The 25491-nt window shown below is 44.3% G+C and overlaps 1 protein-coding gene across 1 annotated transcript in view; it reads right to left on the reverse strand.

Moving 5' to 3' along the window:
- Positions 1 to 335: 335 nt before the first annotated feature.
- Positions 336 to 25491, reverse strand: part of Il15ra (interleukin 15 receptor subunit alpha) — a 30833-nt gene continuing 5677 nt past the window's right edge. The window contains exons 3-8 of the mRNA XM_041630606.1: positions 18064 to 18258; positions 16535 to 16633; positions 12158 to 12358; positions 11271 to 11303; positions 4226 to 4304; positions 336 to 1393 (exon numbers count right to left, since the gene is read on the reverse strand). Of these exons, the coding sequence (XP_041486540.1) occupies positions 1318 to 1393; positions 4226 to 4304; positions 11271 to 11303; positions 12158 to 12358; positions 16535 to 16633; positions 18064 to 18258 (683 nt within the window). The 3' untranslated portion in view covers positions 336 to 1317. The remainder of the gene's footprint in view (positions 1394 to 4225; positions 4305 to 11270; positions 11304 to 12157; positions 12359 to 16534; positions 16634 to 18063; positions 18259 to 25491) is intronic.

Consider the following 25491-nt stretch of genomic DNA (forward strand, 5'->3'; position numbering starts at 1 on the left):
TTAATAAAAAATAATAAATAGAAGAAGATTGGGGAGAGCAGGAATATGCAGTATCCTGTGCTAGTTGAGCTCAGAGTTGTTTATATTGATTCTACTCACCGTGAGATTTGCTTAGAAATCCTGCAACGCTATTGATCTGTGTCAGCTCTAAGCAAGGGCTTTTCCCATTTCTCTCTCTCTCTCTCTCTCTCTCTCTCTCTCTCTCTCTCTCTCTCCTCTCTTCTTTTGAAAGAAAACCTGAGTTTAATCACATTTAATATCTTATTACTCCTCTTTCTCCTCTTTTCTTTTGTGGAACATTTCTCTTTGTTGATAGTTTTAATGTGTTTTTGTACTGAAAATAGATATTTTATTTTGTCTATACAAGGCACCTTCAAATATAAATCATACATTACATGTAGATATAATAGAAAAGGAAGCATAAATATAAACACACACATATATATGTAAAAAGTTACTGAGTTCAGTTTTTGTCATAAATCCTATGCAAAGGATTCATTGGCTCAATATCTCTTCCGCCTTCCTCTCCTCTTTTTCAATAGGTGCAAAGCAGCAATAGCCAAGTCTTCAGGAGTTCAAGTGCTGCTGTCTTCTTGACAAGACTCCTCTGTGCCAGGGGAGCCTTGGAGTGGAGTGGGAGCCTCTGGTGTATGGCTAAGCCCTGTAAACTGTAAATCAGGGTAGGGGACAGAAAAGAGAGTCTAGCACAGTGGCTCTCAACCTTCCAAAAGCTGTGTCCCTCTAATGTAATTCCTCATGTTATGGTGACCCCCAACCATAAAATTGTTTGTTACAACTTCATAACTGTAATGTTGCTACTGTTATGAATCATAATATAAATATCTGATACGCAGGATGTCTGATATGTGACCCCTGTGAAAGGGTTGTTTGATGCCCCTCCCCCCCCCGAAGGGGTTACAACCCATAGATTGAGAACCACTGGCCTAGCTAATAAGCTATTTTGAGTCGATGTCGGAGTGAAATCAGAGGCTTTTATGGAGACCATGAGAGTCTCCCAGGAGAGCTCAAGCTGCTGGCACTGTGGGAAGCCGGTCTCTCTGCTGAGCCAGGTAGAAGGGTGGTGTCCTTCCAGATGCCAGAGAACCCAGGTGTGCACGTGGGAGACATCTAGACACAGTAAAGCGGCTCGTTCCGGAGACCTTGTATTACCATGGTGCACTTCCTCCTGGTGCCCAGCTCCCTGTGTCCTGGTATTCCTTAGCTAACATGGAGCTGCCTTTACATCTTCTCATTAGACTCAGCTGGGCAGGTTTCCTTGAGTTTCGGCAGTTGTGAGGTTAGGCTCCTGTGTCATCCTCATTGCTGCTCGTCCCCAGTCATTGGCACTGATTCCATGGTTTCCATTGCAACATCACGTGGCTGAGAAGCTTGCCTGTAAAATAGTTTATTCACAGGTTTTGAAAAGAGGTCAGGATGGCTCTTGGGTTAACATACTTCTTAACGAACATGCATGCTCTATACTGAGTGGGTTACATTAGCAGACACCAGCCCGGCTCTCAGAGATTTCTGTTGCTTAGAGATTAGGAAAACTTAGAATGCCCAGATGTGCAGATAGCAAGAACTTAATCCTATTTGGGAATTTTCAACCTCACCCTCCATCCACCAGAGGCTTTCCAGTGTTGCTGGAACAAATCATGCCACGCCATCCTCATACCTAACGCTGCCAATCCTCTGCTAAAACCCAGCACAGATAGCAAGGAAGGGGGACAGGAGACCCGGACCTTGGCTAGACCAGACCTGATGGATGACATTGCTGAAAGTAGCTGGATATTCACGAGGCCTTAAAAGCAGTCTTAATATTCACCATTAAACAAATACAGTTGAGGAAAAAAAGAAAAGAAATAAAGAGCCAGGCAGTGGTGGCGCACGCCTTTAATCCCAGCACCCGGGAGGCAGAGGCAGATGGATCTCTGTGAGTTCAAGGCCAGCCTGGTCTACTGAGTGAGTTCTAGGACAGTTAGAGCTGTTACCCAGATAAATCCTGTCACAAAAAACAAACAAAGCAAGCAAACAAACAAACAAAAACAAACAAATACAGTTGAGCTCGTGGCTAGCAAGAGCAGAGAGAGGCTCTGTAGTCTGTGTGTCTACTTGTCTTAGCGATCTCTTGAGTTTTAGGCCTTAAGTACCTTGGTCAGTATTGTCTTCCATGGTTCTTATAATGTCTTCTAAAGATAAACAGCTTTTCAAGCCATAACTAAATAGGCGGTTTTGTGTGAGACAGAAACTAGAAATCAAGAAATCTAGGTCAGCTTACTAAAAGCCAGTTTGTTGAATGGCAAATCTACCCATCAACCAGTTTGTAAAAAAAAAAAAAAATCAGTTAATGGAAAAAATTGGTTCACCAATTGACAAAGTCAATATAATTACTGCTTTTAAAATGCACCTAGATGCATTTTAAAATATTGTTACTAATGCTGATATTTTCTTATACTATTTATTGACTATATATACCAAATTTACCAATTTATTTAAGAATATAATGTTTATCACAAACAATGCTGCTATGAACATCGTAGAGCCTATACTTTTGTTGTATGATAAGGCCTCTCTTGGGTATATTCCCAAGAGTGGTATTGCTGGGTCCAGGGGTAAGTTGATCCCGAATTTCCTGAGAAACCGCCATACTGCTTTCCAAAGTGGTTGCACAAGTTTGCATTCCCACCAGCAATGGATGAGTGTACCCCTTTCTCCACAACCTCTCCAACAAAGGCTATCATTGGTGTTTTTTATTTTAGCCATTCTGACAGGTGTAAGATGGTATCTTAAAGTTGTCTTGATTTGCATTTCCCTGATTGCTAAGGAAGTTGAGCATGACCTTAAGTGTCTTTTGGCCATTTGAAGTTCTTCTGTTGAGAATTCTCTGTTCAGCTCAATGCCCCATTTTATAATTGGGTTGGTTAGCCTTTTACGGTCTAGTTTCTTGAGATCTTTATATATTTTGGAGATCAGACCTTTGTCAGTTGCAGGGTTGGTGAAGATCTTCTCCCAGTTAGTGGGTTGCCTTTGTGTCTTAGCGACAGTGTCCATTGTTTGTCATAGCCAGAACCTGGAAACAACCTAGATGCCCTTCAATGGAAGAATGGATGAAGAAAGTATGGAATATATACATATTAGAGTACTACTCAGCAGTAAGAAACAAGGACTTCTTGAATTTTGCATACAAATGGATGGAAATAGAAAACACTATCCTGAGTGAGGTAAGCCAGACCCAAAAAGAGGAACATGGGATGTCCTCACTCATATTTGGTTTCTAGCCATAAACCAAGGACATTGAGCCTATAATTAGTGATCCTAGAGAAGCTAAATAAGGAGAACCCAAAGAAAAACATATAGGCATCCTCCTGAATATTAACCTTCAGCAAGCGATGAAAGGAGACAGAGACAGAGACCCACATTGGAGCACAGGACTGAAATCTCAAGGTCCAAATCAGGAGCAGAAGGAGAGAGAGCACGAGCAAGGAACTCAGGACCGTGAGGGGTGCACCCACACACTGAGACAATGGGGATGTTCTACTGGGAACTCACCAAGACCAGCTGGCCTGGATCTGGAAAAGCCTGGGATAAAACCGGACTCTCTGAACATAGCGGACAATGAGGACTACTGAGAACTCAAGAACAATGGCAATGGATTTTTGATCCTACTGCATGCACTGGCTTTGTGGGAGCCTAGGCAGTTTGGATGCTCAACTTACTAGACCTGGATGGAGGTGGGGGTTCCTTGGACTTCCCACAGGACAGGGAACCCTGATTGCTTTTCGGTCTGAGGGGGGGGGACTTAATTGGGGGAGGGGGAGGGAAATGGGAGGCGGTGGTGGGGAAGAGACAGAAATCTTTAATAATTAAATAAATTAAAAAAGAATATAGTGTTTATTCATTAAAAACATAGTATGCACATTTCTGCACACATTAAGTAATTATTATCTCTTAAGAATATAACTCTAAATTCAAGATGTTAGGTTAAAATTACTCAGTCATAGAAACATTTCGAAAATCCTTTAAAATAACTTTCTATTTTTCTCACCAGGTAGCCTTCTGTGGGGCCAGCCTGGACTTACACAGCTCCTTCTAGCTGCTGCAGAAGGGGCTGAGGGTTTATAGTCAGGAAAGGGACTCATCTTTTGAGAGGGCCTCTTGGAATCTTTATGGTCAAGCTTTTCTGGTGGAAAGGAAGAATTTGGTCCTGCAGTCCTGTACCACTCACCTTGATCTGATGTACCTGGCGAGAAAAACCACAAGTCCTGCACCAACCAGGAGGACCAGGACCGATGTGGAGACGGCCACTGAAAAAGAGCAGAACTGAGCTGGAACCACTTGAAACCCTACCAAGGCATCTGTTGTCAAGAATCAGTAAACTTGGTAATTTCCATTCTTGTCTAGGACAGATGCCCTGCTAGCCCACTTGCCATTATTAACACTTCTTGGGGCCGGAGGGACGTTCAGCAATCAAGAGCACATACTGCTTTTACAGAAGAACGAAATTTGGCTCCCACCAACCACACCAGGCTGCTCACATCTGCCTGTAACCCCAGCTGGAGGGGATTCAAGGCCCTCTTCTGGCTTCTGCGGGCACCTGCACTCACGTGCACATGCTCCCCTCCATATCATTAGAAACGATCAAACATAAATCTATAAAGTCTAAACTATCGGGAAATCTGGCTGAAAAGACACTCAAAGTCGTTTCAAAGGCACACAGAGCGTCTAATGGCTGCTGGGTACAAAGTATCAAGTCATGATGAGACTATGGATAACCTCTCCTTTCACTAGAATTATTTCTTTTTTTGTTGCCCTCAGAGTTTTGGAATGACACTGTAGTCTGAAGACGTAGTAAAATCACAGATAGAAGACATCTGTACAGGGAGTAAATAAAGCCAGCATGGCAAATTTTTTGCAAAAATGTTAGGAAATATGATCAATTAATGAAAGATGTCTTGAAGCCTCAGACTGAAGTGTGTGTGTGTGTTGCACATAAACTGTCTCCACACTGGCTGGTAGGATTAGCACCCATTTATTGCCAAGGAGTGACTTATTGGAAAAGGGGAATTAGTGGTAGTAAGAGCTAGTTTTACTTTCACAGTGTTCTTCCTGATGCCTTTTGAATGAGAACAAGCTACTGGAGAATCATCAGATTTGGAGTCTCCCAGCCTAGTGAGATCACAAAACTAGTGACTTAACTCCAGTTTCCTTTTCAACTATGCCCATGCCATGTTGGACAAGAAATTGAAACCAGACTTCCAAAGACAAGGAATTAGCAAATCATCTGGCAAGCTCTCCACCCTTTCTGGAGGGAAAAGAAAGAAATAGATTTGATATGAGGAAGGGAAGGGAGGAAGGAATGATGGAGCAGAGCAGATGACTATGGTACGGGAGGCCGCCAGAGCCACTGCTCCCCTTCTTCTTGGGCCCCCTTCCTCTTGGGACTAGAATGAAGCAGGCAGGAGAGCCAGCCAGAGCCAGCGAGAGCCAGCATCCGTGGGGGAGGATGAAGTTGCTGTGTGTGAACACAGATTCCCTAGCAGGACCCAGGCAAACCAGCCAGCCCTGCAGGGAAACAGAACTGTGAGTCTGCATCGGGTACTGAAGGAAAAGCATCTTCTCCTTACTCCTGGGCTGGGTTTCTTTGTGTCTCTTACAGTCCTAGGTTCATAAGAAGAGTTGAGCTCAGTACTTGAGGATGTAGTTAGAGTACTTGTCTACCATGCCCTGAGACCCTAGGTTCTATCCTAGTAAAAACTAAATAAATAAAAGAGATGTTATATTCAAACCAGATATTCAAAAAATGATTGCTTTATCTCAGCTTTTAAAATTTCATAAATTAAATTTAAGGTGATTCTCTCTCTCTCTCTCTCTCTCTCTCTCTCTCTCTCTGTGTGTGTGTGTGTGTGTGTGTGTGTGTGTGTGTGTGTGTGTGTATACATTCTTTTGAACATGGGCATGGTTGGACCACAGTGAGAGGCCAGAGGGCACATGTGAAGAGGTCAGAATACAACTCATGTAACATGAATGGGGCTGGCTTGTTGGAGTTTCTGTCCCACCCAGTACCCCACAGCTGGCAAGCCCCAAAGAAAATCACACAAAGATCTCTATAAGTTATAAGACTGATTGGCCCATTAGCTCAGTCTTCTTATTAGCTCTTGTAGCTTATATTAACCCATTTTTCTGATCTATTTTTGCCATATGGCTCAGTACCTTTTTCAGCTGGCAGATCACATCCTGCTTCCTCAGTGGTCTGCACAGGACTGGGAGGAATCAACTTCCTCCTTCCCAGAATTCACCTATTCTCCTTGCATCATTTCTACTTCCTGTCTGGTTTTCCCACCTATACTTCCTGCCTGGGCAATCAGCGTTTATTTAAAACATGATTGACAGAATACAGACAATTCTCCCACACCAAACTCAGGTCCTCTGTCCACCATTTTTGGAGACAGGGTCTCTTTGTTGTTCTCTACTGGGAAATCAGGCTGGCGGGCTCAAGATCTTGTAGGGGGTCTCTCATCCCTGCCTCCTAGTCCCCCTTAGGAGCACTGGGATCACAGACATGAGCTGCCATACCCACTTTTGCAAGGGTTCTAAGAATTGAACCTGGGCCCTCACACTTGCATGGCAACTGTTTTTACTCACTGAGCCATCTTCCCAAACCTGATATCTTTTAAGATCAGAAATCAGTATTTCATGGCCACTTAGGACTCTCCCTGGTAAAGATTTCAATTTTCACTGGTCAAGTAGATGAATGGCAGACATGGCGGGGGCAGTCCCCATCAAATGCAGAACACATCGACTACAACAGACTCACATCACATGTGGAGGAGACGCAAGGCACAGCACCATTCTGGAAAAGATCCTTTTCATTCTCGTGAACTAAGTTCAGCAGCATATGTGCTTTTGCAGTTGGCATGCTAGGCTTGGATTTTGAAATCAGGAGTCTTGGACTGGTAAACTAGTTCACTGGATAAAGGTACCTGCCCCCAAGCCCAACAGCCTGTGTTCAATACCTGGAAACTACGTGGTGGAAGGAGAGAACCCACTCCTACAAGTGACACACACACACACACACACACACACACACACACACACACGAAGATTTTTAAAAATAAATTCAGGAGTCTTCAGTAGGAGCCTAGCTGAAGATCAGAGAGAAGATACTGGGATAACTGAATAAGTTATTGGCAGGAAAGGCTGTTAAGTGAACCAGTTGATAAACAAGAAAGTGAAAATAGAAACCATATTTTATTACTATTAAAATGCTAAAGTCTTTAAGTTCCGGTGCTCGTTTACTAACTCGTTCAGTATTTACTGAGCATCAGCTATTGGCTGTTTTCTATTGAATGAAAAGGAACAGCTTTTAATGTGGCGGTGGTGGTGGTGCATGCCTTTAATCCCAGCACTTGTGGGCAGAGGTAGGTGTATCTATGTAAGTTTGAGGCCAGCCTGGTCTACAGAGTAAGCTCCAGGACAGCCAAGACTAGTCAGAGAAACTCTGTCTCAAAAAACAAATAAACAAATAAGAACAACTTTTAAAAATAGTGATAACCGGGGTTGGAGAGGTTCTGAGTGGGTGGGAGTACATACTGCTCTTGCGAGGATCTGGGTCCCGTTCATAGACCCCGCATAGCAGTTCAGGTCCTACGCTTGCACGGCAATTGCCTTTACCCTTTGAGTCATCTTCCCAACCCCCATATCTTTTAAAATCCACTCCAGGGGGGATCTGATGCCCTCTTTTGACCTCTGCAGGTCCCTGTATGCACCAAGTGCTCTTCCATACATCTATGCAGGTACATACATACATAACACAAACACAAACATATAACTTATTTTAAACATTATAGACTGAGGATATAGCTCAGTGAAGAGCACTTGTCTAGCATGCCCTTTGTTTCATCCTTGTCGTAAAACTACAAAAACAATAAAACAAAATATCAGAAGATTGATCATCCGCTAACTGACCAAGCAATGACTGTGGTTGAACATTGTTAATATTGCCTTACAGAGACGTGCTCAGCTGATTGCCTCACCCCGTGTCCGAGGAGCAACCGAACATCTACAGTATGTAACTGATGGTGGGGTCCTTGCAGATCTTGGGTGGCTGGGACTGATGGCACGGAAGTGCAAAACTCCGAAAGACACTGTCACAAACGCTTTTACAAAACTAGACCGCTTATAATTTCAATTTACACTTATTAACAGACAATACAATCTTTCAATCTCGCCTTTTCATTTCTTTTGCTAACAATTTGACTTCTGTCATAATTAGGTATCTTCATGTCTATATTTAAGGAAGAACACCTTATTTGTACATAAAGCAGTTTTTAAAATTTAAAAGCCTTTATGCTTCCCACAATCCCTTGCACAGAATTATCTTTGTCACCAAAGCCATGCACTGGAAAAGTGAGTATTAGATCCTAAATTGTTTGAAGCCCTATATAGAAAATTTTACAAATAGATTGTCACCCACTAAGTAGGATTGCACCAGAGTTTCCAAGTAGTCACTGTTGGTAATATAACTTAAGACAGTAAATAATCGTATGTCCAAAGCTGAGATTGGCTAAGTAAATTGTGCTCAGGTCTATATGGGGGTAGAATATGCTGTAGCCATTAGAAAGTAAGGTGGCTTTCTTGTGTGGATATGGAGGATTGCTAAGATATGTCAGTGCCTTGGGGAACGCTCATTGTCAACTTGATCCAGCCTAGAGTCATCTGAGAGGAGAAGTCGCAACTGAGAAATTCTCTAGATCAGGTAGGCTGGTGTGCGTGTCTATGGGGTATCTCTTTGATCGTTAACTGTTTTAGTGTGTCCATCCCACTTGGAAAGCCCCATTCCCTGGCCAGGTCATCCTGGCTAAATCAGAAAGCTGGCTGAGCAGAGCCAGAGAGTGAATGAGCACGCAGCACTCCTACTTGGCTTCTGCTTCAAGCTCCTGCTAGAGTTTCCGCCGGACTTCCCTCAGGGATGGACTGTGACCTGGATGTCTAAGTCAATAAGTCCTTTCCTCCCCAAGGTGTTTTGATTCTAGTGTTTTATCACAGCAACAGAAAGGAAATCAGGCCAGCCGGTCAGTGAAATGACACAAAATAGCTATTCTGAGCTATTCATGTGCTTGTGTTTCCACAGCCAACCAGAAGGAGGCAAAGAAAATTGCTCTCTGTCTCCAGGAGCGCAAGTCAGAGGCAAACTTTCATTCTGTTTATTCCTTGCTGACTTTTGATTTTTTTTTTAAAATTTCTTGAGGTGTGGTGTTGCTATGTATCCCAATGGCCTTGATACTCACTATGTAACCCAGGCAGATCTTAAACTGAAAGTAATCCTCCTGCCTTAGCCTTCTGAGTGCTGGGATTACAGACATATGCTTCCATGCTATTTAATTTTTGATTTTCAGACCATGTGCAAATCATTAAGTATTTGAAAAGCAAAAAATTAAAAACTATGTGGAAAGATTAATGTGCTATGTGTCATAGAGAAAAAACAGCTTGCCTAATTCTTATATGTTGTTCTCTTAAATCATGAGTATGTTTTTGTTTATATGCCCTTGTCATTAAGTGAGTTTTTCAATAAATTATTCTTCAAAGAACCTTCCTAAATGTTTTGCTTTCATCTGTCTATCTATCTATCTATGCACTCATCTATCCATCTGCCTATCTATCTACTCTCTATCTCCTTTTTTCCTTTTTGCAGAGCTGGGGATTGGGCAAGAACTCTACTAATGAACTGTTATATCCCCAGTCCTCTTTATACATTTAATTTTGCTATAGGATTTCACTGAGTTGTCCAGGCAGACCTTGATCTTGCAATCCTCCTGCCTCAGCTTTCCAAGTAGCTGAAAATACAGACCTTTACCACCAGGCCTGTCTTCATTTGATCATTTACAAAACCACTGTAACCAATAAACTGCTAATATATCTAAAGTGACATCTGATTCCCTGATGTCACTTAGTGCAGATAAACAGGATCAAAAGCCAGTGAGTCATTCTCCAGCAGGAAAACTTATGAATAGAAAATAGAGCCGGGCAGTGTTGGCACACACCTTTCATTTCTGCACTTGGGAGGCAGAGGCTGGTGGATCTCTGTGAGTTCCAGAATAGCCAGGGCTGTTACATGGAGAAACTCTGTTTCAAAAACAAAACAAAACAAAACAAACACAAACAAACAAACAAAAAGCCAAAAAAAAGAGAAAGAAAAGAGAGAATATTTTATCCCTTTAAAAAACATTTGTGTGTGTGTGTTTGAGAGAGAGAGTGTGTGTCTCTGTGTGTGTGTGTGTGTACATACACTTGTGTGTACATACACATAAGTATGCAGGTGCCCACAGGCCAGAAAAGGATGTTGTATCCCCTGGAGCTGGAGTTACAAGTGGTTGTGAGCTAACCATCTGGGGTGATGGGAACTGAACTCTGGCCCTCTGCAAGAGCACTTTACCACTGCACCATCCCTCTAGGACCTTCTTTTCCTTCTAGAGCTTGTCAGACTAAAGTATAAGGTTCCTACTCTCTGCACCCCACACCCTTTTTTATGGTACTGGAGAGCAAGCTGGGCCTTGGCCTTGACAAGCGAGCTCATGGTCAGAGCTGCACCCCTGCCCTCCCTTCTCTCCTGCTCTATTCGTTCTTCTCCAAGATCTCTCTTCCTCCTTTTCACAAACACATTTCTGTTTTCCTCCTGCGCTGATTGCATAACCTCTTTCTTTTTCTTCTAACTGTAGTGCTCCAGGTCTTTCATCAACAGAAACATTTAGACAGAGCAGTCTGAATTCTCTCCTCCCTCCCTCCCTCCCTCCCTCCCTCCCTCCCTCTTTCTCTCCCTCCCTCCCTCCCTCTCTCTCATTCTCTCTCTCTCCCTCCCTCCCTTCCTCACTCCCTCTTATTCTGTGTCTCTGTCTCTCTCTCGGCAGAATGGCATTCTCTTAGTGGCAGCTGCTGGCTCCTGCTTTTCCTAACATGCTCTGGATCTAGGTGGAGCCTCTTGATGGGGCTGACCTGTGAGTAGCTGATCCATCAAGCTCTTTTGTGGTGTGCTAATTCCCTGCTTTGTACACCACAAGTGTGACAGTTAGAAGCTGCCGATCTTAAGACAAGTAATCATGTCCAATGACAAACTCCATAAATAGGGTTTACCAAGTTAAACCAAATTCTCTGATGGCGACCTAAGGAATACTGCAGCTGGCTGTGTCAGAGCGGCCTGGACCAGACTGATGAACACGCTGTGCCTGTTTTATAGTCCCTGGTTATAAACACATCAGACAAAAGAAAATACTCACCTTTGGTCACTTTAGAGGTGTTTGGAGAAATCTCTGCAGAGGAGAGAGGAAAGCTGAGTCAGGATTGGAGTGCCAAGAGCACTAGGTTCTCGCCAAGCTGGAGAGATTAGCTACCATCTTAAAACCGTAAGAGACATGGAGCTGACATAACCAAACTGGTCTTAGCAAAAGTGAAGAGGATAATTTGGTGAGGTGCTTGGTTACCCCTAAACATTGGCTATGCCTCAGAGAGGAACTGTTGTAATTAAACAAAAGAAAATGGCGGGAAGGGAGAGTCATGCTGTACAACAGGGCTCACATGGAGGTTGATTAGAAGAGGCGAGAGAAGGGGACAAAGGGGGCAAAGAGGGGAACAGAGGGGGCAGAGACCAGTCCCTGGGGATAAGAGTGGCAGGAAAGAGAGAGGAAGAAGGAAAAAGAAAGAGAGAGAGAAAGAGATGGGACGTGGCCTGCCTTTTAAAAGGGAACATAGCGAATGTGCACCGGAGGTGCTCTTAGTGGCTGCGGCTGTGGACGTATCCTGTCAGGACCCCAAGAGCAGGCCAGTACAGATGTCTGAACACTAACAGGAACAATTGTCAGTGGCTTCTCTACCCGCAGACCACAGCTCCACACCAAATGCTCTTTCCGTTCTCTGACGTGCTCATCAGCAAGCCCTGTCCTATCTGAGAAGTGCGGTTTCCTTCCTGGCTATCCTTACAGTGGGGACTGCACACACCATTCAAACATGATAGTGGGCAGCAGTAGACTGGGCCACTCAGTCAGTTCTGACTTGAGCCCCAAGTGGTCCAAAGCTAATGCAGACAACCCTCCTGCAAGATCCCAATCTACATCTCCGAAGCAGTATGTGGAGAACTGGCCTGTCTTTGTTCAAAGCTAGGGCTGACCTGGTATCCCAAGGGAAGGGGAAGCAGTAGGCTCCAAGGTCGTTGTTGTTGCAAGAGATGGGGCTCGGGAGGACTCATGACTGCCTGTCCCTGTAGTTCCTGCAGAAGCTGGTTGGGATGGTGTCAGCCCGGAGCCTGGCACAATAGCTGTCTGGGTGGTCAATGTGGTATCAGATGATTTGGGAGATACAGCATCTGGCTCTGCAGGAAATTCCAAGACAGAGACATAAAAATTCAGACTAGTGTCTGGAACCCAAGGTCCCACTTTAGGGAGCCTGTCTTGGCCAGCCTACTCCTAAGTAGGTGGTATAGCTATCTACTGTTCTATGGGACTCCTGATAACTCTAAAGACTATAGTTGTTATGAGCATTCAAAACAAAACAAAACAAAATTCCCGAGAGATTGAGCAGATCGGCCTGCTTGCTGGAGAAAGTGTGTTATATTCTCAAAGACTTGATGCCAAAACACAACGGTGTTGTATTTGTGAAAGACAGCTGTGATGCTAGTTTTCCTTTTCAGTTTTGTTCTTTCTTGAGAGAGGGTCTGGCATGTATCCCTGGCTGGCCTGGAACTTGTGTAGACCAGGCTAACCTCAAACTCATAGAGAGCTCCCTGCCTCTGCCTCATCTCTGAGTGTTGGGATTAAAGGTGTGTACCCCGACTTGCTTTCACACTTTGTCCTGACATTTTGAAATAAGAGGAAGCTTACATCCGATTCTGATTTAGTTCCTGCTAGCATGGAGGATGCCTGTGTTTTAGTTCCTGTCTTCCTTGTTCATCATTGGTAGACAGATGCTCCTAAATTCTAAAGTGGCCAACCCGTTCCCTAGTCTCTGTTCCCTTCCAGGTGAAAATGAGTCTTCCACTGTGGCAAACCTGGGATATGCAGGCTGAGGAAAGCATGCTGGGAGGCTGGACATCTTGGTGCTCCGAGGCATGGTGTGGTGCCCTGGCCGATGCTCTCTTAGCCATCCACCATGAAAGATGTGCCCGCACCCTTCAGTCCACTGGTATTACTGAGATGTATCCCTCCTTCTGCAAACTACCAGCCTTACAGAGCATTCACACCCATCACCCATGACCAGTTAGTGTCCAAGGCTGTGCCTGCACATTTTTGTCTCAATGAGGAACATCTGACCAAGCATTTGGGACACAGAGACAAGGCTGAGAGAGACTAATTGATCTTTCTTGTCTCTTGAGTAAATACTGTGTGAGTCATACCAAAGGAACTTGGGAAACACTTCTATCTTAAATGGATCAAGTACCTACCACTTTCTTCTGTTTACAGAATTCACCAGAAGGGACACTCCTTTATCTTATTTTATTGTTTTTTCCCTAATAGTACTGGAAGTTGAACCTATAGCCTTATGCATGCTAGGCAAGCATTCTACCAATGAGTTACAGCCCCAGCTCTATTCACTACACAGTGGCATGAAATTCAGAATCCTCTCTCTCCTCCTTAGAAGAGAAGTCCCCACCCTGAGATGCCTAAGAACCATCCGGGAAGTATCCAAAGCTGTCGATTCTCGTATCTATCCCCAGACCAACTGGAGTTCTTCAGCAAGTTCCTTGTGTATCGGAAGGCTGAGACCCAGCACACTGGAAGTTGTGACCAATTGAGCAATTCAGGATGATTGAAAACAGAGATTGCCATAATTGGGAGTGGAAGGAGGAAACGAGGGGAAACCACAAGCTGGATGATGTGACAGTAAAACTTATTAGAAAATGAGAGTCTAGAAATGTGGGGAGCGTAGGTTTCAAATGTTCTTAGCAATGAGACAAATGCTGAGGACATTAAACTAGATTCGCATAACACTCAAGTGAAGTACAAAACACTGAGTTGGGTTCAGCGGCACAGGCCTATAAACCGAGTCTTCTGAAGGCTAAGGTAGGGTACCTGTGAGTCTGAAGTCAGCCGAGGATGTATAGTGAGACTCCGCCAGAAAGGAAGGAAGAAAGAAGGAAGGCAGGGATGGAGAGAGGGGTGATGTTCATGCGATATTTCTGTATTATGATGGTTAGCTATAACTTGACACGAGGAAAGGGAATCTCCATAAGGAATTGTCTACACTGGGTTGGCTTATGAGCATGTCTGTCAGGAGTTGCCTTGATTAAATTAATTGAAGTGGGAAGACTCATCCCACCGTGGGCAGCTCCTTTCCAAAGGAATGTATTGTCTTAAGAGTGGAGGTGTTGAACAGAGCACATGCCAGTGAACACGCATGTATTCCTGTCTCTCTGCTCTTGACTGCAGATGTGATGTGACTGCCTGCTTCCAGCTCCTGCCACCGTGACTTTCCCAGTGATGGCCATAACCTGGAAATGTAAGCTAAAAGAAACTCTTTGTTCCCTAAGTTGCTTTTTTTAAAATTTATTTATTTATTAAAGATTTCTGCCTCCTCCCCGCCACCGCCTCCCATTTCCCTTCCCCTCCCCTGACCAAGTTCCCCTCCCCCATCAGCTCGAAGAGCAATCAGGGTTCCCTGACCTGTGGGAAGTCCAAGGACCACCCACCTCCATCCAGGTCTAGTAAGGTGAGCATCCAAACTGCCTAGGCTCCCACAAAGTCAGTACGTGCAGTAGGATCCAAAAACCCATTGCCATTGTTCTTGAGTTCTCAGTAGTCCTCATTGTCCACTATGTTCAGCAAATCCGGTTTTATCCCATGCTTTTTCAGACCCAGGCCAGCTGGCCTTGGTGGGTTCCCGATAGAACATCCCCATTGTCTCAGTGTGTGGGTGCACCCTTTGCGGTCCTGAGTTCCTTGCTCGTGCTCTCTCTCCTTCTGCTCCTGATTTGGTCCTTGTTTCTCAGGAAATTTGGGATCAACCTACCCCTGGACCCAGCAATACCACTCTTGGGAATATACCCAAGAGAGGCCCTATCATACAGCAAAAGTATATGCTCAACTATGTTCATAGCAGCATTGTTTGTAATAGCCAGAACCTGAAAACAACCTAGATGCCCTTCAATGAAAGAATGGATGAAGAAAGTATGGAATATATACATATTAGAGTACTACTCAGCAGTAAAAAACAAGGACTTCTTGAATTTTGCATACAAATGGATGGAAATAGAAAACACTATCCTGAGTGAGGTAAGCCAGACCCAAAAAGAGGAACATGGGATGTACTCACTCATATTTGGTTTCTAGCCATAAATAAAGGACATTGAGCCTATAATTCGCAATCCTAGAGAAGCTAAATAAGAAGGTGAACCCAAAGACAAACATATAGGCATCTTCCTGAATATTAACCTTCATCAGGCGATGAAAGGAGACAGAGACAGAGACCCACATTGGAGCACCGGACTGAAATCTCAAGGTCCTAAGTTGCTTTTTGTTAGGAATTTTTAACCCAGCAACAGAAAAGAAACTAGAACAAACATCCAAATTAAATTGCTAATGATGAAGACTGGGAAGCTGGGCGCAATGGCACATACCTTTAATCCTAGCACTCAAAAGACAGAAGTAGGCATATCCCTGTAATTTTGAGGCCACCCGGGTCTATATAGTGAGTTCTGGGACAGTCAGAGCTACAAAGTGAGACCTGCTCAACCCACCCCATGTCCCCCACCCCACCTCCACCTCGGCCAAAGCAAAAGTCTTCAATGAGTCCCTCACATTGTTTTACATTTTGTTAAAGGAGGGCCCATCTTCCCTCTTTCTTTGGACTGTCTTGCCAAGGACCTGTATAATAACAAGTCTTTGGAAGATAGACAGAACCTACCTCTGGAGCAAAGACCAGGCATGTTAATTGCCAATTATAAGACATTCAGGTTCTATGAGCCCAGGCTTCCCTGGTCCAGTGCAGCCTGTTACACATACAGGGGTGTATTCTGGCTTAGCCTGCTGCCCCATAGGCCTGAGAGATGATGAGTTGATATTTCTGCTTCACAGGGCCACGTGGGAAAGTCCTTTAATAATGTTGATACAGGTTCAGAAACAAGTGTGAACCAGGCGATGGTGGTGCCCGCCTTTAATCCCAGCACTCGGGAGGCAGAGGCAGGCGGCTCTCTGAGTTCCAGGACAGCCAAGGCTACACAGAGAAACTCTTGATAAAGGTGTCTACAGCTAACGTCTCCAGTTAACTATGGTTTAATATGTTAATGGTTAGCCACTATGAATCATGTACTTTTCCAGCTAACTATGGTCTAATGTGTTAATGGTAGATTCTAAGCCACTATGAATCATGTACATGTGAATTCTGGATATCAAATAACTATGAAAAACCTAAACCACTATAAGTTCTGAATCTTGATGTCAACATAAAGTTTTGTTGCCTGGGTTTGCAGCGATCATCAGCAGGGGGTCATGGTATCTATGAAAGGGAAATGGATCCTACATGATAGTTCGTTATATTTTCCCAGTATTCCTACCTTTTTCGGGAGGGGAGGGGCTCTCTGGCTGTGGGGTCACCTTTGGCGTCACTACTGTGGAAGGTAACACTGGACTCTGGTGAGCCAGGGAGGGGTCTCCTAGAGAGAGAACAGTCACATGGCATTTATGATTTTGAGGGCAGAATCTGGGGCGGTTTAAGAACTAGTTACAAATAAAAATAATCAATACACCAGTGCATGTAGCGACATTTCATTTGTATTTTAATAAATAAAGCTTGCCTGAAGGTCAGAAAAAACAAAACAGCCCCACCGATCAGCCTTACAGATCAGACAGTGGTGACACACACCTTGAATCCCAATAACCACACTAGTTTGCCATAGAAACCAGGTGGCAGTGGTGCACGCTTTGAATCCCAGCCCTAGAGAGGAATATAAGATGGGAGGAGGCAGCTCTCACACACAATCTCATTCTGAGGATTCCTGGAGACAGGATTGCCATTTCAGACTGAGCTAGAGAAAAGAGCCAGTGACCTTCATGTTGAACCCCAATATCTATCTCTAGGTTTTTTATTAATTATGCTACAAGTGCACATCCATTTCTGGCTTCCTTGGACAAGGCTAGAAGTACAGGAAGTGAATATCAGTCTCCCAACCCAAATGCACAGACTGTAAACTGATTTTCTAGAATTTTCCACAGGTCAGTCATCAAGTAGTTCTTGCATGGAATGATATATGTGGTACCAACCCTCCCGGGAGTTCCCAGAAGATGGAGCTGGGCATTTCCATGTAAGTTCCGAATGACTGGCACTAGCTGGGGCTATCCATGTCCTAGATATGCAGTGTGCCTGTTTGAACAGTTCTCTCCTGGAAGACTATGGATCAGTTTTTATTTATTTATTTTTTAGGGAGCAGAATGGGGATTAGTATTCCTGGAAGCACCACCAAGTGGCTTCTACTCCAAGAATGCTGGCTTTCATCCAACTGTGGCTGAGTTTTTTTAAAAAGTTGGTTTTCACAGCCCTCATCTTCACTCTTGAGCATTAACTGTCCTGGTGAGTAAGACAGGGATTTTCTGTTTGGTGGCTCTACCCAACTTTCAGGTTCTGGAAAACAAGAACACTGTATGTTTTCCTGAAGCCCTCTGCCTTGTGAGAGCTCCATAAAGCTCTCTGGGCAGCTTGAGCACACACCCTAAACCATAGCTCATCCTCTGCCAGAACAAACACTGATGGACATGAGAGTTAACATTTATCAGGTTCCACTTATCTCTACAAACCACAGTTGACATCACGGTCATTTTCTGGGTCATCAAGCAAAAAGCTAAGGGATTTGCCCAAGGACACAAAATAGCTAAGTGGCAGAACTAGGATATGAACCAAGATTGGGTGACAGAGCCCATTGTCCATGCGTTCCTATCCCAGGAGGGGTTGCTTCGTGTCCCACTGGCGTAGTTAGCCCCAGACCCCAGCACGGATTTTTTTTTGCCTCCCACAGCTCCCATCCTTCAGCTTTATGCTCTGTTCAGCCTTGGCAGGAGGCAGGGGAATAGTGTGGGGTCAGCTACTTACTGATGCACTTGAGGTTAGGAGTTGTCCAGTGGGCAGTGTTTGTGTTCTTGTTAATCACACACTCGGTCAGCGTGGATGTGCCGGCTTTGCGTTTGAAACCAGAATTGCAGACATACCTCTCCCTGGAGTTCACACTGTAGTTCTTGACCCGGATGTCTGCATGCTCAACAGATATGGGGGTTGGACATGTGGTACCTGGAAAGTGCACGAGAGGGGAGAGAGATGAGAAGACTGGGTGTATTTGTGGGGGTCTTCATGGGAGCACAAGAAACAGCTTTGTAGCTAGGGTCGAGCTTCTCCCAGGGCCCATAGGATAGATGCAAGACCCAAGCACACAGATGTGATGAGAAAGAACACCTATCATCCAGAAGTCTTCCAGGAGTCTCCTTTAAATGCCAGCCGCTCAGTGCAGCTAGATACCCGCTAGTCACCGACACATCTTTCTCCGTTCTCGATCAAGATTGTTTGAGGGATGTCACATGTTTGTTTTTGATCAATAGGAAGAGTCCCTTAATTGGTGTCCTTGTGCCCCACTGCAAGCAACCAGCCTAATCGTTAGCTGTGCATCCTTAACAACTTTCCTCTTCCTAGGCAGCCGGCTACTCTCGCAGTAAAGCCCAAAATGCTGAAGAGGCCTATAAGGCTCGTCAGCACCTGCCCTATCTGCCCTTCAAATGCCTTCCCTTTTGATGATTCCCCCCCCTTGCCACTCACCATAGCCCCTCCTTCTTCACAATGCACCACGCATGCAGCTGACTACCTCCCACCACCCTTTCTTGCCAACTGCCATGTTACCTGCCAGAAAAGCCTTTATTTGCTTAGCTGGTGACCTGTGTCCTAAGGTTCTTTGATCGTTCTCTTTACGCTCTACAGCTTCCTTGGCAGTTTGCACTTAGGATGCTGATGTTATAGAATTAGTGCGTATCTCACCATCTGCAGTTTGAGCTATGTGAGGGTGGAGGCTAAGTCTACTTTGCTCAACATTGTATTCCTGGTCCCTAGTACAGTACCTGGAAATACTAGGTGCTCAGGTACAGGTTAAAAGAATAATGAGTACGTTTAGTACAGAGGCAGAATTTAGGAGACAGAGGCAAGCAGAGCTCTGTGAGTTTGAGGCCAATCTAGTCTACAGAGTGAGTTCAAGGCCAGCTAAGGCTACACACTGAACTCTTGTCTAAAACAAACAAACAAACAAACAAAAGAGTGGTGGATAAACGCTTTTCTTCAATAACAAGCTGGAGTCAGACCTCCTGAAATTTAGTTCAGTTGGTTTTATTTCTAATTATTTCTGATTGCTAGTCCATTTTCAGAAGAAACTGGAACACGATAAACTGTTCCAAAGATAGACAGTTCCAGATGGGTCTACTCTCATGGTAGCTGCAACTGGACTCACACTGCAGAGCTCCTGCTAAAACTGGCTGTGGTAGGGGTTCTGTGTTGTCTAAATGAAGGTTTTAGAAGATGATATCTGGTCCTAGAAACAATTGGAGGGTCCAAAATGTTGGCCATTTCTAGTTGGGAATTTCATACTTGCATTTGACTTCTTTTTAATCCCAGCACTTGGGAGGTGAAGGAAAAAGGAGTTCTGAGTTCAAGGCCAGCCTGGTCCACATAGCAAGCTCCAGGACAGCCAGGACTATGTACAAAACCCTGTCTCAAAAATTATTTTATGTATATGGGTGTTTTGCCTGAATATATGTGAACCACATGTGTCCTTGGTGCACAGGGAGTCCAGAGAAGGTTGTCAGATCCCCTAGAACTAGAGCTACAATGGTTTTTAACCACTGTGTGGAAGCTGGGAATCAAACCTAGGTTCTATAGACAAGCAACCAGTGTTCTTAACCACTGAGGCATTTCTCCACCTCCATATGTTTGATTTCTTGTACTGTTTTTCTTTTTAGATTTATTTATTTAGGTTTCTGTGTTTAAGTGTTTTACCTGAATGTTTTTGTGTGTAATACATGTGTGCATTATGCCCATGAAGGTCAGAAGAGGATGTTGGATCCCCTGAAACTTGGGAGTTGTTAGAGATGGTTGTGAGTCACTCCATGGATGCTGGGAACTGAACCAGGCCATTATTGTTCCAGCCCCATTTTGTACTTCCTTCCCTCTTTCTCTCCCCTGGACTCTGTTAGCACAGTGGTTGCCCAACTTCCTTTTAGAACACTTTTTTCTTAAGTTCAAGTGATTTTAATTTGAAATGGCTTGACTGTGAATCTGCCAGTTTGTTTGTTTGTTTTTGACCACTGCTTTCTCTGCTCTTTTCAGACAGGGGACTGTTATCAACAAGCTGTGTCACATCTAAGCCTTGAAGTATTCTCCTCTAGGATTCTTTCACCTCTTCGCAGTCATTGCACACACAGAGACGAGACATTTAGGACTGATCACTCCAGAGGCTTTAGAATGGAGAACGGGTTAGCAGTAATTATAATGTAGTCATCAGTGGCTGTCTCCTGACAGAAAGGTAGTTGTTCACCCACAAAGACTGGATGTCTCAGCATCCCATTCTAGTGCGAGAGTTCCAGGGAAGTCCTGGAGAGTTGCGGGTCTTCAGTCTACACTGGCATCCTGAAGAACTGGGTTCAAAGCAAAGGAATGCCCCAGGAACAGAATAGACAAACTTGGCAGTCAAAGTGAGGGCAAACAGACAAAAAGCAAATGCTTCCTTCTTCCGTGTCGTTTTGTGTGGACTGCCACCAGGTGTGGCTCAGATGATCCAATCAAGAAAATCCTTCCTGGGTGTGCTTAGTCGCTTGGATTCTAGTTGATTACAGATATAATCAATTGATAACGAAGATTACCCATCACAAGCCCACATCTTGTCAACTGGACCCACAATCACATTCCCTTACATCAAGCTTAATTTCCAAATGAAAACAATAACTAGATCATAATTCCACTTAACATTATACAATTATCCCACAGATAATTACAAATGCATTATATAGTTTAGGATAAGTGGTGATAGCCCTTGCCAGAACTTTTCAGGTTACAGAATGACAAACTAAATAAATTTTGACCCTCTATAAACCAGTGAGTCTCAGGTGTTCTATGATAGTGACAGAAAAATGACCAGGACCTCTGAGGACTCCTAACCCTCTTCCTCCTCTTCTTCTTTTTCCTCTTCTTTAGTGTTATGGGTCAAACTCAGGGCTTTGCCCATGATAGTTAAGTGCAGGGATTCTTCTTGAAGCAAACTCTAAGAGCCAAAGCCAAGATTATCAGTTGGTGAGAACATTTTCCTTTAACTATTTCTCTAGTTGTGGTTTTCATAATGCTGGCTTGCCACCCCCTTTTCTTATTAACCACCTCTTCACACCTTTAGAGTTCCTTCTTCCATGACCAGGGTCCAATGCTGTTCGTTCCACTCGTTCTGTATTTGGTATTTTAGCTGTAGCTTTGTTTCCCAGGACAAGCTCCCCTCTGCCACGTGGAATGGCTACTCCGCTGTTTTCTGCCTCTTGTCACCTTGGGTCCTTTTTGGCAGTGCTGCTTAGGAGTTATGTGTTTTAGACCCACCTGAAGGGCTTGTTAAAACAAGCTGGCTCCAACCCAGAGCTACAGAGCTGGTGGGTCAGAGGCAGAGCCCAGGAGTCTGTATTTCAAGTGTCAGATGGTACAGGTCCTAGAGGTCCAGGACCCATACTTTGGGAACTGCTGCTCTGTCTACAAGTGCAGCAGAGCAGATGGCACTTGGTTTACAACCCAGTGGTGTGAACAGCAGCCAGCTCATACCATTTTCAGACCATGGCATTGATTAAAAATGAACATTTATATTGTGTGTGTGTGTGCGCGCATGCTCACGTGCATGTGTTACACTCATACCACAGCACCCATGTGTAGAGTCAGTTGTCTCTTTCTATGAAGTGGGTGCTGAGAGGCGCGTCATCAGGTGTGCCAGCAAGTGCCTTTACCCACTGATCTATCCCAATGGCTGTGCTTTTAAGTAGATCTTGTTTTCTCACTTCAATCTCTAAAGTATACACCCCACTGTGTGTGTGTGTGTGTGTGTGTGTGTGAGAGAGAGAGAGAGAGAGAGAGAGAGAGAGAGAGAGAGAAGCTTGTTAATTCCATGTGTTTAACTCAATATTTCCAAATGTTTAAATCTGCATCTGTGGTACTCTGCTATACACTGCATTGCTCAGAAAGTACTTGGGGATAGAATAATGGTGTGGGGTGGGAAGGAACAATCATAAAAACCAATTCAAAAGAACCTTAAGAACACTTGGCAGCAGATCAAAATGGAGAGTTCAGTAAAAAAATACTAGCCCTGATCTTTGGTAAAATAGTCCCTCCTTCTGAGAAAGCCTGAACTATGCTGGGACCTTTGGACCTCTGGGAGAGCTATTACATAATTTGTGGATGGACAGTCTCCAGCCATAGATTGGAATCTCCAGGGACTTGAGAGGTCCCCAGGGAAGAATGCCAGAGAAAAGGCATCTAGCTGAACTACCCCTTCTCTTATTTGCCTCAAGTATGCTCCTTAATGTCATTATCTTGTCTTGAGCTATGAGATCACATTGTCTGTTTTCCTCTCCAGAGAACGGGCAGGCCCTACCATGGGTCATTCTGAAGTCTTGGGGGCAGAGGAGTCTAAGAACCCATGCCTTGCACAGGATGTTTCCTGCCTTTGCAATCGCAGAGGCAACGGATTCGGCATGGAACACCCTTTTCCCAAAGGCTGATACTGCTGTAAGTTCTGCTTGGTCCTTCCTCACATCTGGAGCCTTTCTGCTCCTGGAACATGGTGTACAGAGTGTGGTAAATGAACCAGATGGATACAGCTGGGATTGATAGACATTGCTGTCTAATTGCAACTGCTGAAAATGGCCATCATGAAAAAGTTCAAAGATGAGCCAGATGAGTAAGGGACAAGCAGGGCCAGCGGTCCCATCTGGTCAACAAGGACCAGTGCATTTTCCAGTTGTTCCTGGGAGAAGACTCGGTCACTGTGGCCCGGCAGAACACGCTCTTTGCTGGCAAGTGGGGCATCTCCTCCCGCTGTGAGAACCTTCTGAAGACCTGCCAGATGTACTGGGAGTTTAAAAAAAAATGCTTGGACCTGAAAAGACGGCTCAATGTTTAAGAGAACATACTGCTGAGTGTAGTTCCCAGCACCCACCCACATCAGGTGGCTCACGACTACCTGTACCTCCAGCGCCAGAGGATCTGCCACATCCTCGGGCCCCCTTGGGTACCTACACAGTACACGGCAGCCACTCACACGGACATATGCATGCACAAAAATAAAAAAGAAATCTTTAAAAAGGTAAAGAACTGAGCGAGTGATGGAAACAGAATAGCTACTAGGAAGAGGAGTGAAGGCGGAGCGAGTCTGCTCGTCGAAGTCTGATGAAGCTCCAGCATCCTTTCCTCTGCCCCCGATATGGACGTCCTCTATTAAAGCCGGGTATGGTGATGCATGCCTGTGATGCCAGCACTCAGGAGGAAGAAAGAGGAGAACCAGAAATTCAAGGGCATCCTCAGCTACATAGCCATTTGGAAGGTAGCCTGGGCTACATGGGACTGTCTCAATTTCCCCCCACAAGAGCTCACTATTGTAGTTTCCTGAATAGGTGCTATTTATTTCTCAATATATCCCTCCCTAAGTCTAAACCGACATTTTCAATCCTTCTTTTTTGCTAAAAAGATTTTTTTCATTTATTTTTTTTTTCATTTATTTTTTTTTTATAGTGATATATATCTGCATTCATGCCATGGCATTTGTGTGGCCAGAGGACAACCTGCAGAAATCAGTTCTGTCCTTCTATAAGCATGGGCCCTCGGGATCAAAATCGGGTGTGCTTTGTCACCTCGACCTTTAACCTCTCACATGTATCTTTAGTGGGTTTTTCCCCCTTCTCAGCACGGGTAGCTATCCAATGATATTTTCATAGGATCCTGGGACCTATGTGTGTGTGTGCTCCCACCTGTTACTCTATTGCTTTCATCTGTTTATCAAATGTCATTCCCTCCTTATAACAAGCCTTGAGCCGTGTACCTGTGTGTAAATCTTTGTTAATTACTTTCAAAGCGGGCTCTTCGACTCAGTGCCTTTTTTTCCTCCCCGAAATGTGGAGTCAGCACACCAGTTTCCTGCCGCAATCTCCACTGCAAGGCTGTAGGTCAGCTCAGGGAACAACTGATCGCTAAGGGACGCCAAGTCTTCCCGAACTCAAATGCAGTATCTGCCCTTATTTCAGACTTTTGTGATTTCTTAACATATATTTTTTTATTGATTTTTATTGGGCTCTACATTTTTCTCTGCTCCCCTCCCTGTCTCTCCCCTCCCCTTCAACCCTCTCCCAAGGTCCCCATGCTCCCAATTTACTCAGGAGATCTTGTAAGACTTTTGTGATTTCTATAAAAAGTGTTTTATAGTACTTTAAAATTTCTATTGTATTTAGTGTGTGTGTGTGTGTGTGTGTGTGTGTGTAAGTCAGAAAACAACATGCAGGAGTTCTTCCCCTCCACTGTGGAAATTTTGAGAGTCAAAGGTCATCAGACTTAGCACCAAGCACCTCTCCTTTGATAATGAACTATGATATGGAAGCATAAGATGAATAAACCCTTTCCTCCCCACCCAGCTCACTTTTTGGTCATGGTGTCTCATCACAGCAATAGTAACACTAACTAAGACATACATAATTTTTTTTTAAAAAAAGTATGTGTTATTATTATTATTATTATTATTATGTGTCTGGTGTTTTGCTTGCTTGAATGTCTGCTCACCACATGCAAGCCCAGTGCCTGCTGGGACAGAAGAGGGTGCCAGATACCCTAGAACTGGGGTTACAGTGGTTGTGAACCTGAGTCTTCTGGAACGGCAGCCTGTGCTTTTATCTGCTGAGCCATGACACACAGTTTTGTACAGGTGCCTACATGGACACGGGTGTGGGGTTCTTTCCTGGAGAATGAACAGTCTACCAGTGGCTGTGCCAGGGAAGAGAAGCGAGTCTCCATCCCCTGATGGCTGTTAGCTGCTGACTATTCAGCTTCAGGTGGGCCTCATGGCTTCTGGAGTATTTTTGATGCCAAAGAAAATAACATATTTAATTTTTTTTTTTTTTTGATTTTCGAGACAGGGTTTCTCTGTGGTTTTGGAGCCTGTCCTAGAACTAGCTCTTGTAGACCAGGCTGGCCTCGAACTCACAAAGATCCGCCTGCCTCTGCCTCCCGAGTGCTGGGATTAAAGGCGTGTGCCACCACCGCCCGGCCATATTTAAATTTTTATTTCTTAGTGTTTTTTTGTTAGCATTTTGCATGTTTGTTTACAAAACTATATTAATTGCAAATATATATATATATATTGTGCCATCTCTCTGAAGTCACTCACTCATCTTAATAACATTCTCTAGGTCCTGTGCGATTTCCTCTGGCCATGATCAGGCCATGACTTACTTGAACTATTTCATAATTCTATTTTAT

This window comes from Microtus oregoni, unplaced genomic scaffold (genome assembly GCF_018167655.1).
Source record: "Microtus oregoni isolate MIOR12 unplaced genomic scaffold, Mior012 000035F_ref0000213, whole genome shotgun sequence".
NCBI classification, from domain to species: Eukaryota; Metazoa; Chordata; class Mammalia; order Rodentia; family Cricetidae; genus Microtus; species Microtus oregoni.